The sequence below is a fragment of the Panulirus ornatus genome, chromosome 20 (assembly GCF_036320965.1).
Source record: "Panulirus ornatus isolate Po-2019 chromosome 20, ASM3632096v1, whole genome shotgun sequence".
NCBI classification, from domain to species: Eukaryota; Metazoa; Arthropoda; class Malacostraca; order Decapoda; family Palinuridae; genus Panulirus; species Panulirus ornatus.
The window spans coordinates 60,832,246-60,844,784 of NC_092243.1; the positions used below are offsets into that span (position 1 = coordinate 60,832,246).

Here is a 12,539-nt window from a genome sequence, read left to right on the forward strand (position 1 = left end):
CCTCCGCAAAAGCAAACGCCTATGATTTTCGGTGATATTTTCTTCCAATTTACTCCGAATTTCTCAGCACCTTTATCGATGACGATTGGGGATTGAGAGGATGGCGCCGATAGTTGTAGGAGGAATTCTTAAGCCCAGTCCTGAAGATGTAGTATTGCCGTAAACTTTGCGTTAATTAGAAGAAAAAAAAATTGTAGAGAGAATGGCATGATCCTGTGACGTCATACTGGTCGCGTCTGAAGTGCTGGAAAGATATTGTATGGCGATGAATTGAATCATTGTGGTTTGATGCGCTAAAGCTCCCAAAGGACTGCTTTATTCACTCATGGCCAGTTTATGGATGAACACTATAAACGTTTTTAAAACCATGGACAGTAAGATAGTACAAGAATTATTTTTTTTCTTAATTTAAGGGATCCAGAGATGTTACCCGAAGAAGCAGCTGATCTGCATATTGGGAGTCATTCACCATTAAAAAAAAATCTTTTTGAAATATTTTTTTTCTTTTGCAAAGATGACATTTTTGACGCGACAAGAGTAACCGTTGCCCCTCAGTTTAGAGGTTACTAAACGAATTTAACAGCGAAAGAAAAGATTAACAAAAGCGAAGATATATATATATATATATATATATATATATATATATATATATATATATATATATATATATATCTCGATCCCGACTGCACGACCCAAGCTTGAGCACCATGATACGACCCTTGTTTAGGATAATGTGATTAGCCATATTCGCAAGTGTCAGGCCAACATACATACATAAAGGTGGTTACCTTCTTGCGTAAGGATCGTATAGTCGAGTTTGAATGGCTTCGGATTCTTGTACCTTTGATCTCAAGACATACAGTTAGATAGTACAGGGGAAACTTTATCTGGCAACTCTGTTTATTGGTGTCATGCAGGTGACCGACGCTTGTGAAAAGTAAATTTGTGTCAGGGGGAAAGCAGTGGGGAAAGAATAACCCGTTTTCTATCCTGAGGAGCCTCAGAAACCGAATCAGAAAATAGTAATTCTCTGAACTTCTTATCTGTCGGTTCTAAAACACGCATATATATATATATATATATATATATATATATATATATATATATATATATATATATATATATATATATATATATATAATATCCCTGGGGATAGGGGAGAAAGAATACTGCCCACGTATTCCCTGCGTGTCCTAGAAGGCGACTAAAAGGGAAGGGAGCGGGGGGCTGGAAATCCTCCCCTCTCATTTTTTTTCTAATTTTCCAAAAGTAAGAACAGAGAAGGGGGCCAGGTGAGGATATTCCCTCAAAGGCCGAGTCTTTTGTTCTTAACGCTACCTCGCTAATGGGGGAATGGCGAATAGTATGAAAGAAAAAGATATATATATATATATATATATATATATATATATATATATATATATATATATATATATATATATATATATTAATTCAAGTAGTGCTTGTTTGTGTTACAGGTGCTCACGATAGACCATTAGCAGGATGAGTATGTAGAAAGTCCTAGAGCTATAAGATAATTGAAATTAAAACAGGATCTTGTGAAACTGTAAACTACGCGTAACATTCAACGGTTTTTATTTTTACGTAAAGGGTGCAAAAAGATTTTAACGCTATTCCATGGAATGGTATTCACTACTTCATTATAACCTGAGCATGTGTTTCCTGTATTGACTGAACCTTATATAAGTCACGTAAATTTACCGCTATCCTGCTTCTTAACGATGAAAATTATCCATGTACGCCCTGCAAGCTTATGACACGCTCTTATGAATTTAGATATTTACTGCGAAGTAACGCGTTTGATGTGACTGTGTGTGATGTACTGCGGGAATTACTGAAGGCGGAGGTTTTACATTAGCTAGGCTGCGGAACTAGTGGGACGGGAGGCTTCGTCTCTGTACACGCACACACTCCATGAACATACTGAGGTGTGTGTGTGTGTGTGTGTGTGTGTGTGAGAGAGAGAGAGAGAGAGAGAGAGAGAGAGAGAGAGAGAGAGAGAGAGAGAGAGAGAGAGAGATCTATTGCAATATGGAGACACTGTCTGTAGTGAGGTGTACATTAAAGTTACGCTTTTCGGTTTCTTTCGTCTCGCAATCTCTTCCTACAAACGGGACAGGTCGCACCCGATGTATTCTTCAGAATTTTGACGACCTTGTGTTGCTCTTGCGCAATACTTCAGATCAAGCCCACATGCCGAATCAGCTGCTTGTGACGTCCCGTGGGATGTTAACATGGATTTTTTTTTTAATAAGTACTTCATGAAAAGAAAAGCATAGCAACGAAATGCTAGAACAGCGAGGTACAAGTTAAGGGCAAATTAAGTTAGTCAGTTAAGTCAGCAAAGTCATTCAGCTTGGAAAACACAAGACCTTTAGTAATGTATGTAGTTGCTAGAATACGTCTAGGGTTACGGTACCATACGGCAGCCTGCTTTACAGTATGACACGGCAACCTGCTTACAGTATAACAACATACGGCTACTTGCTTACAGCAGAACATATGAAAACCTGCTTACAGTTGAACCTGATTATAATACTGCATGATGCCGTCACTTGTCCCCTAGCACGCTTACCACCGAGAAAATCACACCGTAGTGTGTACCCCTTGGGTGAGTATACGACGAGCAGTATGTTCCATAACATTGTCCCTTACCAAAACATATGTCGATGCGATAGATTAGTTACATTTTTTTTTTCTTTTTACGGGAAATACACAGTGAATAACAAACAGATACCACTTTAAATGTACATCTTTTAGTGCTGACAAAGTGTCTCAGCCTGTTAGGTTTTATATCACCTTTATCTCCTGAAGATGATCCAGGAACTCCTCATGATCATACCATCCATCTCACTCTTCATCCACACGTTGCCTGCGCTGTTGTGCTGGCGCAGTTGGTGTGCATACACCGCCTCCAGGTTGGGCAGCCGTGTTCCACAGATGCGGTACTTAACGTCACACATCTTCTACAGTTGTTCATCAACTTCAACAACAGTTTTTTTCTTTCTTCATTGTTGTATCACCACCTTTTATCCAGCACATGAAATTTTAGTGACTAGTCATTTCACCAACCAGTAGCTTCACACAAAGTGAAGTCACACTGCAAATAGGCTCTGTAAGGAATGAGAATATATTTTCTTTCTTTTTTATTCTTCGTGCGAGATGCCTCTGAACTGTTTTTAGTGGTGTAACGGTTAGCGTTCCTGACCCTGACGCATTCACGGGCCGCATAGGGTTGAGCGTTAAGGTTCGAACCCTGGTTGCGTCAGTCGGTTCACAGTCAACCCAGCTGTTCATCCACCTCTAATGGTTGGTAGATAGAATAGATATCTGGTTCAAGCTAGGGTATATATATATATATATATATATATATATATATATATATATATATATATATATATATATATAGTTAATGAGATGGCCTTGATTAGGGCCTCAGTTGCCCGTGCCGTCTCAGCTAACAAAAAAATATAGTAATATGATCACCTCGAAGGAAATATGTATCAATATTTGCACGCTCCCAGGCGGACCCCACCCCGCTCATCTGCTGGGACATGAAATAATCGATGTTAGGTGAACAGCCATAACTGGCAAATCAGCCGTAGTAAACGTGTAGTAGAGTATTTTATTTATGAATGAGAGAGTTTTCCTTTGTAACAGTTGTGGTGATTGGCTGATGAGAACAGTTCCTCGTATTGTTTCTTTTTATAACCAGTTGTGTGGAAACATAGAAATGATCATATTTCTCATATCAAACGAAAATAACAAAACTACAAAAGTTAAATGAATACATTGCAAATAAACTGTGAGGTGCGTCACCATACGTCAGACACCTGACTTATCGTGGAATGGATTCGATTGAGGGAAAAATGTTATTGTAATATATAATCAGTGAAAGATACGAAGTTAAACCACATATTTTGCACTTTTATCGTCCTAGGGACAGGATCTCAAGTGAAGATCTGGTTGCCATTAACAATGGATAATCATTGTTAGACTACAATACCGAACCAACATATTTATCAAGGACAGGTCGATCATATACAGTTCAAGAACAATTAAAGTTTCCCATTCAGATATGTAGTTCCACATAATTGGAATCCAAATTGACCCCTGAAGAAAAGATTGGAAAAGGCCACGGTTTATATTAACAGATGTGCACGTTGACCAACTATACTTCTCCAGTCTCATTAGCGTCTACCATCTTCATCCTATCATGGAATTTATGTCCAATGTTGACCCTCCGGAGCTTCACCATATGATCAGCCGAAGCATCATTAGGTTTATTACCGAGGGAAAATATGATAGTTTGAGAGTCAAATGTCGTCACTAGGGAAGGTGCAGATGAATCGCACGACCATGTTCTTGGGCCGAATAAGATTATGAGGTTGAGATGTTCGTTTTCGGGAAGTTAAGTCTTGTAATTGAACATTTTAAAATAAGTACAGATTAAAGATGTTTCATGATTATTCGCTACATAAATATGCGGTATTTTTCGGCCGCAGGAATTATGGTGAAATGTTTTACTTTATCAAGTATAGAAGCCTTCCATTACCTTATGCTCCAGCTTTCAGTGAAAAAAGATTCTTGGCTGAAAAAATCAACTTATTTTTTGTTATTTGCGTAAAACGAAGTTGCTTGAAAAACTGGGGTGAGTATAGATAATTGTTCTTCATGATGGTAAAGATTCTCGGATCAAAATGTTATGGAATCAAGTGCATGCTCTACTTGTTAGAAATGATTTTTTTCAAAATATTTGATGATTATTTGTTTCAAAGTTATTCTTTATCTGTTAATCCAAAACAAGTTTTATTATTTATTTTCTTCCGAGCCTTAGTATACGTCCGGTTTTTGGTACTGGGGTTGATGTGTTGCTTGAGAGGTATTGAGTCCTGTAATTAAGCACGTAATTGATTTGGGGGACATTAAGACCTGTAAATAGATAATCAATTGTTTCTCTTTTTGAAGATTTTGAGATTGCTTTGCCTTCGTTGTGTATCTCTCGGCTTGGGGAAGCATTATGAGATATTGTCTGTTTTTTATATCAAGTATAAAAGAATTTTGTCGTCACATTTTACATTTTTGGGATGGGGTGGGAGAGGGAGGGGGGCAAAAAAAAAAAAAATCCTTTGCTTGAAAATCTCAGTATAAGGACTATTTTTTTTCTTTTTTTTTGCTGAAATATGGGACATTAAGGCATTTAAGCAAGTAATTAAATTTCTAATATTTTGTATTTTTTTTTTTTGTATATGTCGGATTCAGAAAGCATTGAGATATTTTCGTGATTATTTCAAGTACAGATGCGTTTCATCATATCACATTTCACTTTTATAACAAAAAGTTTTTTCTGCTTAAAAAAAAAAGTCCTTGAACTTTTTTTTTTACCTGCAATTTTTGGTGTTCCTTGAGGATAATAGATTTGCTTGTTGACCTCAGTACAAGGAGCATTTTTCGTGCTGAATTCGAATCTTTGCTTGAAACATATGTTTGCGGACATTAAGACCTGTAAATAAGTAATTGATAGTCACTGTTTTAGTAGACTGTAATTTTTCGGTTCGTAATTATTGGGCATCTGTTGGCTTAAGGAAGCATTATGAGATATTTCCTTAGGTTGTCTAAAGTATAAAAGCGTTTTATTATGTTATATTTCAATTATGAAACAAAAAGATTTTTGGGCTAAAAATTTCCCTGGACTATTATCTGCAATTTTTTAGTATTTCTCGAGGAGTAATAGATTTGCTTGAAAACCTCAGGATTGGGACTATTTTTCATACTAAATTCGAATTTGGGGTTGAAATACATGTTTGGGGACAGTAAGACTTGTAAATAAATGATTAATGATTACTTGTTTAGTAGATGCTATGATTATTAGGTTCTTATTTATTGGGTATATGTCTGCTTGGGGAAGCGTTTTTATATCCAGTATAACAGCGTTTGATTATGTCATATTTCAAATTTAAAACGAATATTTTTTTTTTTGGCTATAAAATTTCCTTGTTACCTGCATTTTTTATTTTCATTTTTAAGGACAATTGATTAGCTTGAAAGCTTAAGTATAATTACTATTTTTCATGCTGAATTAGAATATGGGGTTGATATGTATGTGGGTGACATTAAGGCCAGCAAAAAAGTATTTAAGTGTTACTCTGTTAGAAGATTCTATGATTATTCGGTTACCATTCATTGAGTGCCTCTCGGCTAGGAGAAATATTGAGGTATTATCCGCGGTTATTTGAAGTATAACAGGGTTTCATTATGTCATATTTTAGTTTTAAAGCAAAAAAAAATTTTTTCTGTGGTGGCGGGGGGCAAAATTTCTTTGATCATTGCCTACGATATTTAGCATTTTCTTTAGTGTAATTGATTTGCTTCAAAGCTCAGGATGACTGTTTTTCATACTGAATTCGAATGTGGGGTTTGAATGTTTGTCTTAGGATATTAAGACCTGTAAGTAAGTCATTTATTTGTTACTCTTTTAAAAGATTTTCATATTATTCGGTTCGTATTTATTGGCTTGGGGAAGCATTATGAGATATTTTCCGTGGTTGTTTCATGTATTGAAGTGTTTCATTATGTCGTGTTTCACTTTTGCTTCAGAAACTCAGTATAGAAATTATTCTTCGTGTTAAATACGATTCGGGGGCTTAGATATTCTTTATGTACCAGTACGTCCTTTAACTAAGCACTACAATGATACAAGGTTAAGAAAGTTTGTTGAAAATTAGATTCATATTCATTTGGTATCTTGGCATGAAGCTTAAATACACTTTACATCATCATTTCAGTCTTATCAGTCTTAACAGATTTTGAAACGATGAGCATGAATATGACGCTTAAAGTTAGTGTTAGTCGGTTCTAGATTTGGAGATACGAGATGGTCCCAGTATGAATAATTTGCACTGGTTTTGGCGTTGTGCGGCTTTGAGTCAAGATCTGGTAATCCTGAAAGTGGGAAGTGAATGGTGCAATCAGCTACCCAGATCTTGCATCAGCCTATTTGATGATTATCATTTTCTTCCAGGTATTCGCACAATGTACACGTGTCGTACTCGTTTCTTAAAATCCTTTCTTTACCCAGACATTTTCTTTTTGTGTCTTGCTCTTGTCATACAGTGGTTTTGTATCCAGAAGTCTGTATTCGAGCGGGAACTGACTTAGATATTGTAATCAGAATGCAAGCCAATTTCATTTTACAAATACAATACAATACTTGCTGCTTCTTGCAGTGCCGTGTGCTGGTTTCCTATAATTCTGCAGAAATATAGTGCTCCAGTTGTGCGAAGGGCCACTTGTGACCGACTGCTCAGTAAATTCATTGCCGAATTCCTCCAACAAGGATCCCGTCTCGTTAGTGCGTGTTGTTACATTGGTGGGGAGATGGCCTTTACATCACAGAAACGTGCCATAACCCCCGATCATTAGGAGAGCTGTAAGGTTGGGGACCAGGACAATAGTTGGTCTTCACGTGCGCTGCGGTGCTTGTGGGACAGACCTTGGCAGGTGGTTGAATCTCGATACCCTCTGGTGTGTCTATGGTGTGGAGGAAACCGACAGATCACGTCACAGTGATTTATTTCTACATGGTGCCCCCCAGTCCAGGAAGGTATGTACAAGAGGAAATAGTGGACCTTAAACTATCCAAATATACCGTTGAAGGACTGCCCGTTCTGGAGAGAGAGAGAGAGAGAGAGAGAGAGAGAGAGAGAGAGAGAGAGAGAGAGACCCACCCCCGACTCATTTTCCATAGAATCAGGACGAACAAGATGTGATTTCGCACTGAACGTGACGTGATCACTAAACGTGATCATGCAGAATGAATTAAGGGACCTTTTATGGTACCTGTCTCATGGCATGTCGTGACTTTTTGGCTATTCGTGATAGTTTATCATAGCATTTTAGTCCTTGCAAGTGGTAGTACCAGCTTTTCTTGATTACCGTCATGATAACAGTGGAAATGAGAATGCCTTAGGTAGTTTTGCTTAGATAGCAATATTTTTCAGTTTGATTTTATGGAAAAATCGAGTTTTCCACAACATACCTGCACAGTTCTAGGATCAGCTGATGCTTTCAGACATGTTTATTTTGATTAATAGCATTAATAGCATATGAGGCTTTAGCATGCACAGAAGCAACTGCAGCCCTTGTAAATTAGAGTGATGACATTTAGAGTGTCTGCTGGAAAAAATCAGGTTTGCAAGTTTATATGATGATTAACACAAGTTGCTTCTATGAAAAGGAAGAGATGTATTGTGAGATCAACAAGAAAATTCTGAGGAGCCCCTGTTGACCTGCTGAAGGTGAAGACGAACACATGAAACTCCTAGGGTGTTGCTATTTACTCACCGCTTAGAGAAAAGGAATTGGTGCAATCTCTTTCTCTTGCTGGGACAAGTGATAGGATTCTTGCCCACATAACCCGAAACAGCTTTTTAATTTTTTCTTTATTATTTCTACAGTATAGATGAAGTTTACAATGTACAGGCAGAAGTCCTATTGACGTCAAGAATTTGGATCCTGGTTAATCCTCAGATGTACCATGAAGGTTAATGGTCTTCTGCCAGCATATATTTCTCCAAGTTATGAATCATTTATGTATTATGTTTTTAACCCTGTGAATTGCATTATTTTAATTTTTGTATTTTGCAGGCTGAGAAGGCGAAGAAGGAAGCAGAGGTAGCATTTGAGGAGTGTAGCGATGCTGCCCGTCAGGAGGTGAGCTGAGCTTTCTTGCTGTCAATGTTTCTTGAGATATATCTTTTTCACGAATAGATCATTTTGTCTATCATGTCTTTTCATGATGCTTTCCCTCCTTTGTTTTTTCCTCTACTCGTGAGATCTCTGTTTGTGTATTGCTAAAGGTTTTTTTTTTGTCTCCAACAGAAACTCATATATGTGTGTATTGTGTTGTGTCTTATCTAGTCCTAATATATTTATGGCTATGTTTCCTTGTCTTGATGTATTGACTGCAAAACAAATGTTGTTGTTTAAACTGTAACATGTATATCATATGGTGCACAGTGTAATCAGATAAATTGCTACACCTTGTTAGACTCAAGGACTGATATATTGCCTCCTTTCTTGGTAAACTGTCTTGTTTTTTAGTAGATATGATGATTGTTATTATTCAGTAATATATATATATATATATATATATATATATATATATATATATATATATATACATATATATATATATATATTTTTTTTTCATACTATTCGCTATTTCCCGCATTAGCGAGGTACCATTATGAACAGAGGACTGAGCCTTTAAGGAAATATCCTCACTTGGCCCCCTCCTCTGTTCCTTTCTTTTGGAAAATTAAAAATGAGAGGGGAGGATTTCCAGCCCCCCGCTCCCTATATATATATATATATATATATATATATATATATATATATATATATTTTTTTTTTTTTTTTTTTTTTTTATACTTTGTCGCTGTCTCCCGCGCTTGCGAGGTAGCGCAAGGAAACAGACGAAAGAAATGGCCCAACCCCCCCCATACACATGTACATACACACGTCCACACACGCAAATATACATACCTACACAGCTTTCCATGGTTTACCCCGGACGCTTCACATGCCTTGATTCAATCCACTGACAGCACGTCAACCCCTGTATACCACATCGCTCCAATTCACTCTATTCCTTGCCCTCCTTTCACCCTCCTGCATGTTCAGGCCCCGATCACACAAAATCCTTTTCACTCCATCTTTCCACCTCCAATTTGGTCTCCCTCTTCTCCTCGTTCCCTCCACCTCCGACACATATATCCTCTTGGTCAATCTTTCCTCACTCATTCTCTCCATGTGCCCAAACCATTTCAAAACACCCTCTTCTGCTCTCTCAACCACGCTCTTTTTATTTCCACACATCTCTCTTACCCTTACGTTACTTACTCGATCAAACCACCTCACACCACACATTGTCCTCAAACATCTCATTTCCAGCACATCCATCCTCCTGCGCACAACTCTATCCATAGCCCACGCCTCGCAACCATACAACATTGTTGGAACTACTATTCCTTCAAACATACCCATTTTCGCTTTCCGGGATAATGTTCTCGACTTCCACACATTTTTCAAGGCTCCCAAAATTTTCGCCCCCTCCCCCACCCTATGATCCACTTCCGCTTCCATGGTTCCATCCGCTGACAGATCCACTCCCAGATATCTAAAACACTTCACTTCCTCCAGTTTTTCACCATTCAAACTCACCTCCCAATTGACTTGACCCTCACCCCTACTGTACCTAATAACCTTGCTCTTATTCACATTTACTCTTAACTTTCTTCTTCCACACACTTTACCAAACTCAGTCACCAGCTTCTGCAGTTTCTCACATGAATCAGCCACCAGCGCTGTATCATCAGCGAACAACAACTGACTCACTTCCCAAGCTCTCTCATCCCCAACAGACTTCATACTTGCCCCTCTTTCCAGAACTCTTGCATTTACCTCCCTAACAACCCCATCCATAAACAAATTAAACAACCATGGAGACATCACACACCCCTGCCGCAAACCTACATTCACTGAGAACCAATCACTTTCCTCTCTTCCTACACGTACACATGCCTTACATCCTCGATAAAAACTTTTCACTGCTTCTAACAACTTGCCTCCCACACCATATATTCTTAATACCTTCCACAGAGCATCTCTATCAACTCTATCATATGCCTTCTCCAGATCCATAAATGCTACATACAAATCCATTTGCTTTTCTAAGTATTTCTCACATACATTCTTCAAAGCAAACACCTGATCCACACATCCTCTACCACTTCTGAAACCACACTGCTCTTCCCCAATCTGATGCTCTGTACATGCCTTCACCCTCTCAATCAATACCCTCCCATATAATTTACCAGGAATACTCAACAAACTTATACCTCTGTAATTTGAGCACTCACTCTTATCCCCTTTGCCTTTGTACAATGGCACTATGCACGCATTCCGCCAATCCTCAGGCACCTCACCATGAGTCATACATACATTAAATAACCTTACCAACCAGTCAACAATACAGTCACCCCCTTTTTTAATAAATTCCACTGCAATACCATCCAAACCTGCTGCCTTGCCGGCTTTCATCTTCCGCAAAGCTTTTACTACCTCTTCTCTGTTTACCAAATCATTTTCCCTAACCCTCTCACTTTGCACACCACCTCGACCAAAACACCCTATATCTGCCACTCTGTCATCAGACACATTCAACAAACCTTCAAAATACTCATTCCATCTCCTTCTCACATCACCACTACTTGTTATCACCTCCCCATTTACGCCCTTCACTGAAGTTCCCATTTGCTCCCTTGTCTTACGCACCCTATTTACCTCCTTCCAGAACATCTTTTTATTCTCCCTAAAATTTACTGATAGTCTCTCACCCCAACTCTCATTTGCCCTTTTTTTTCCCTCTTGCACCTTTCTCTTGACCTCCTGTCTCTTTCTTTTATACTTCTCCCACTCAATTGCATTTTTTCCCTGCAAAAATCGTCCAAATGCCTCTCTCTTCTCTTTCACTAATACTCTTACTTCTTCATCCCACCACTCACTACCCTTTCTAAACAGCCCACCTCCCACTCTTCTCATGCCACAAGCATCTTTTGCGCAATCCATCACTGATTCCCTAAATACATCCCATTCCTCCCCCACTCCCCTTACTTCCATTGTTCTCACCTTTTTCCATTCTGTACACAGTCTCTCCTGATACTTCTTCACACAGGTCTCCTTCCCAAGCTCACTTACTCTCACCACCTTCTTCACCCCAACATTCACTCTTCTTTTCTGAAAACCCATACTAATCTTCACCTTAGCCTCCACAAGATAATGATCAGACATCCCTCCAGTTGCACCTCTCAGCACATTGACATCCAAAAGTCTCTCTTTCGCACGCCTGTCCATTAACACGTAATCCAATAACGCTCTCTGGCCATCTCTCCTACTTACATAAGTATACTTATGTATATCTCGCTTTTTAAACCAGGTATTCCCAATCATCAGTCCTTTTTCAGCACATAAATCTACAAGCTCTTCACCATTTCCATTTACAACACTGAACACCCCATGCATACCAATTATTCCCTCAACTGCCACATTACTCACCTTTGCATTCAAATCACCCATCACTATAACCCGGTCTCGTGCCTCAAAACCGCTAACACACTCATTTAGCTGCTCCCAAAACACTTGCCTCTCATGATCTTTCTTCTCATGCCCAGGTGCATATGCACCAATAATCACCCACCTCTCTCCATCAACTTTCAATTTTACCCATATTAATCGAGAATTTACTTTCTTACATTCTATGACATACTCCCACAACTCCTGTTTCAGGAGTATTGCTACTCCTTCCCTTGCTCTTGTCCTCTCACTAACCCCTGACGTCACTCCCCAGACATTTCCAAACCACTCTTCCCCTTTACCCTTGAGCTTCGTTTCACTCAGAGCCAAAACATCCAGGTTCCTTTCCTCAAACATACTACCTATCTCTCCTTTTTTCACAT

The 12,539-nt window shown here is 38.6% G+C and overlaps 1 protein-coding gene across 3 annotated transcripts in view; it reads left to right on the top strand.

Moving 5' to 3' along the window:
* The window catches only part of LOC139756059 (sorting nexin-5-like), a 129,351-nt gene that overhangs the window by 100,211 nt on the left and 16,601 nt on the right, over nucleotides 1-12,539 (top strand). For all 3 annotated transcript variants that reach the window (XM_071675054.1, XM_071675053.1, XM_071675055.1), the window contains one exon: nucleotides 8,668-8,733. In XM_071675054.1, coding sequence (XP_071531155.1) covers nucleotides 8,668-8,733 — 66 coding nt within the window. The remainder of the gene's footprint in view (nucleotides 1-8,667; nucleotides 8,734-12,539) is intronic.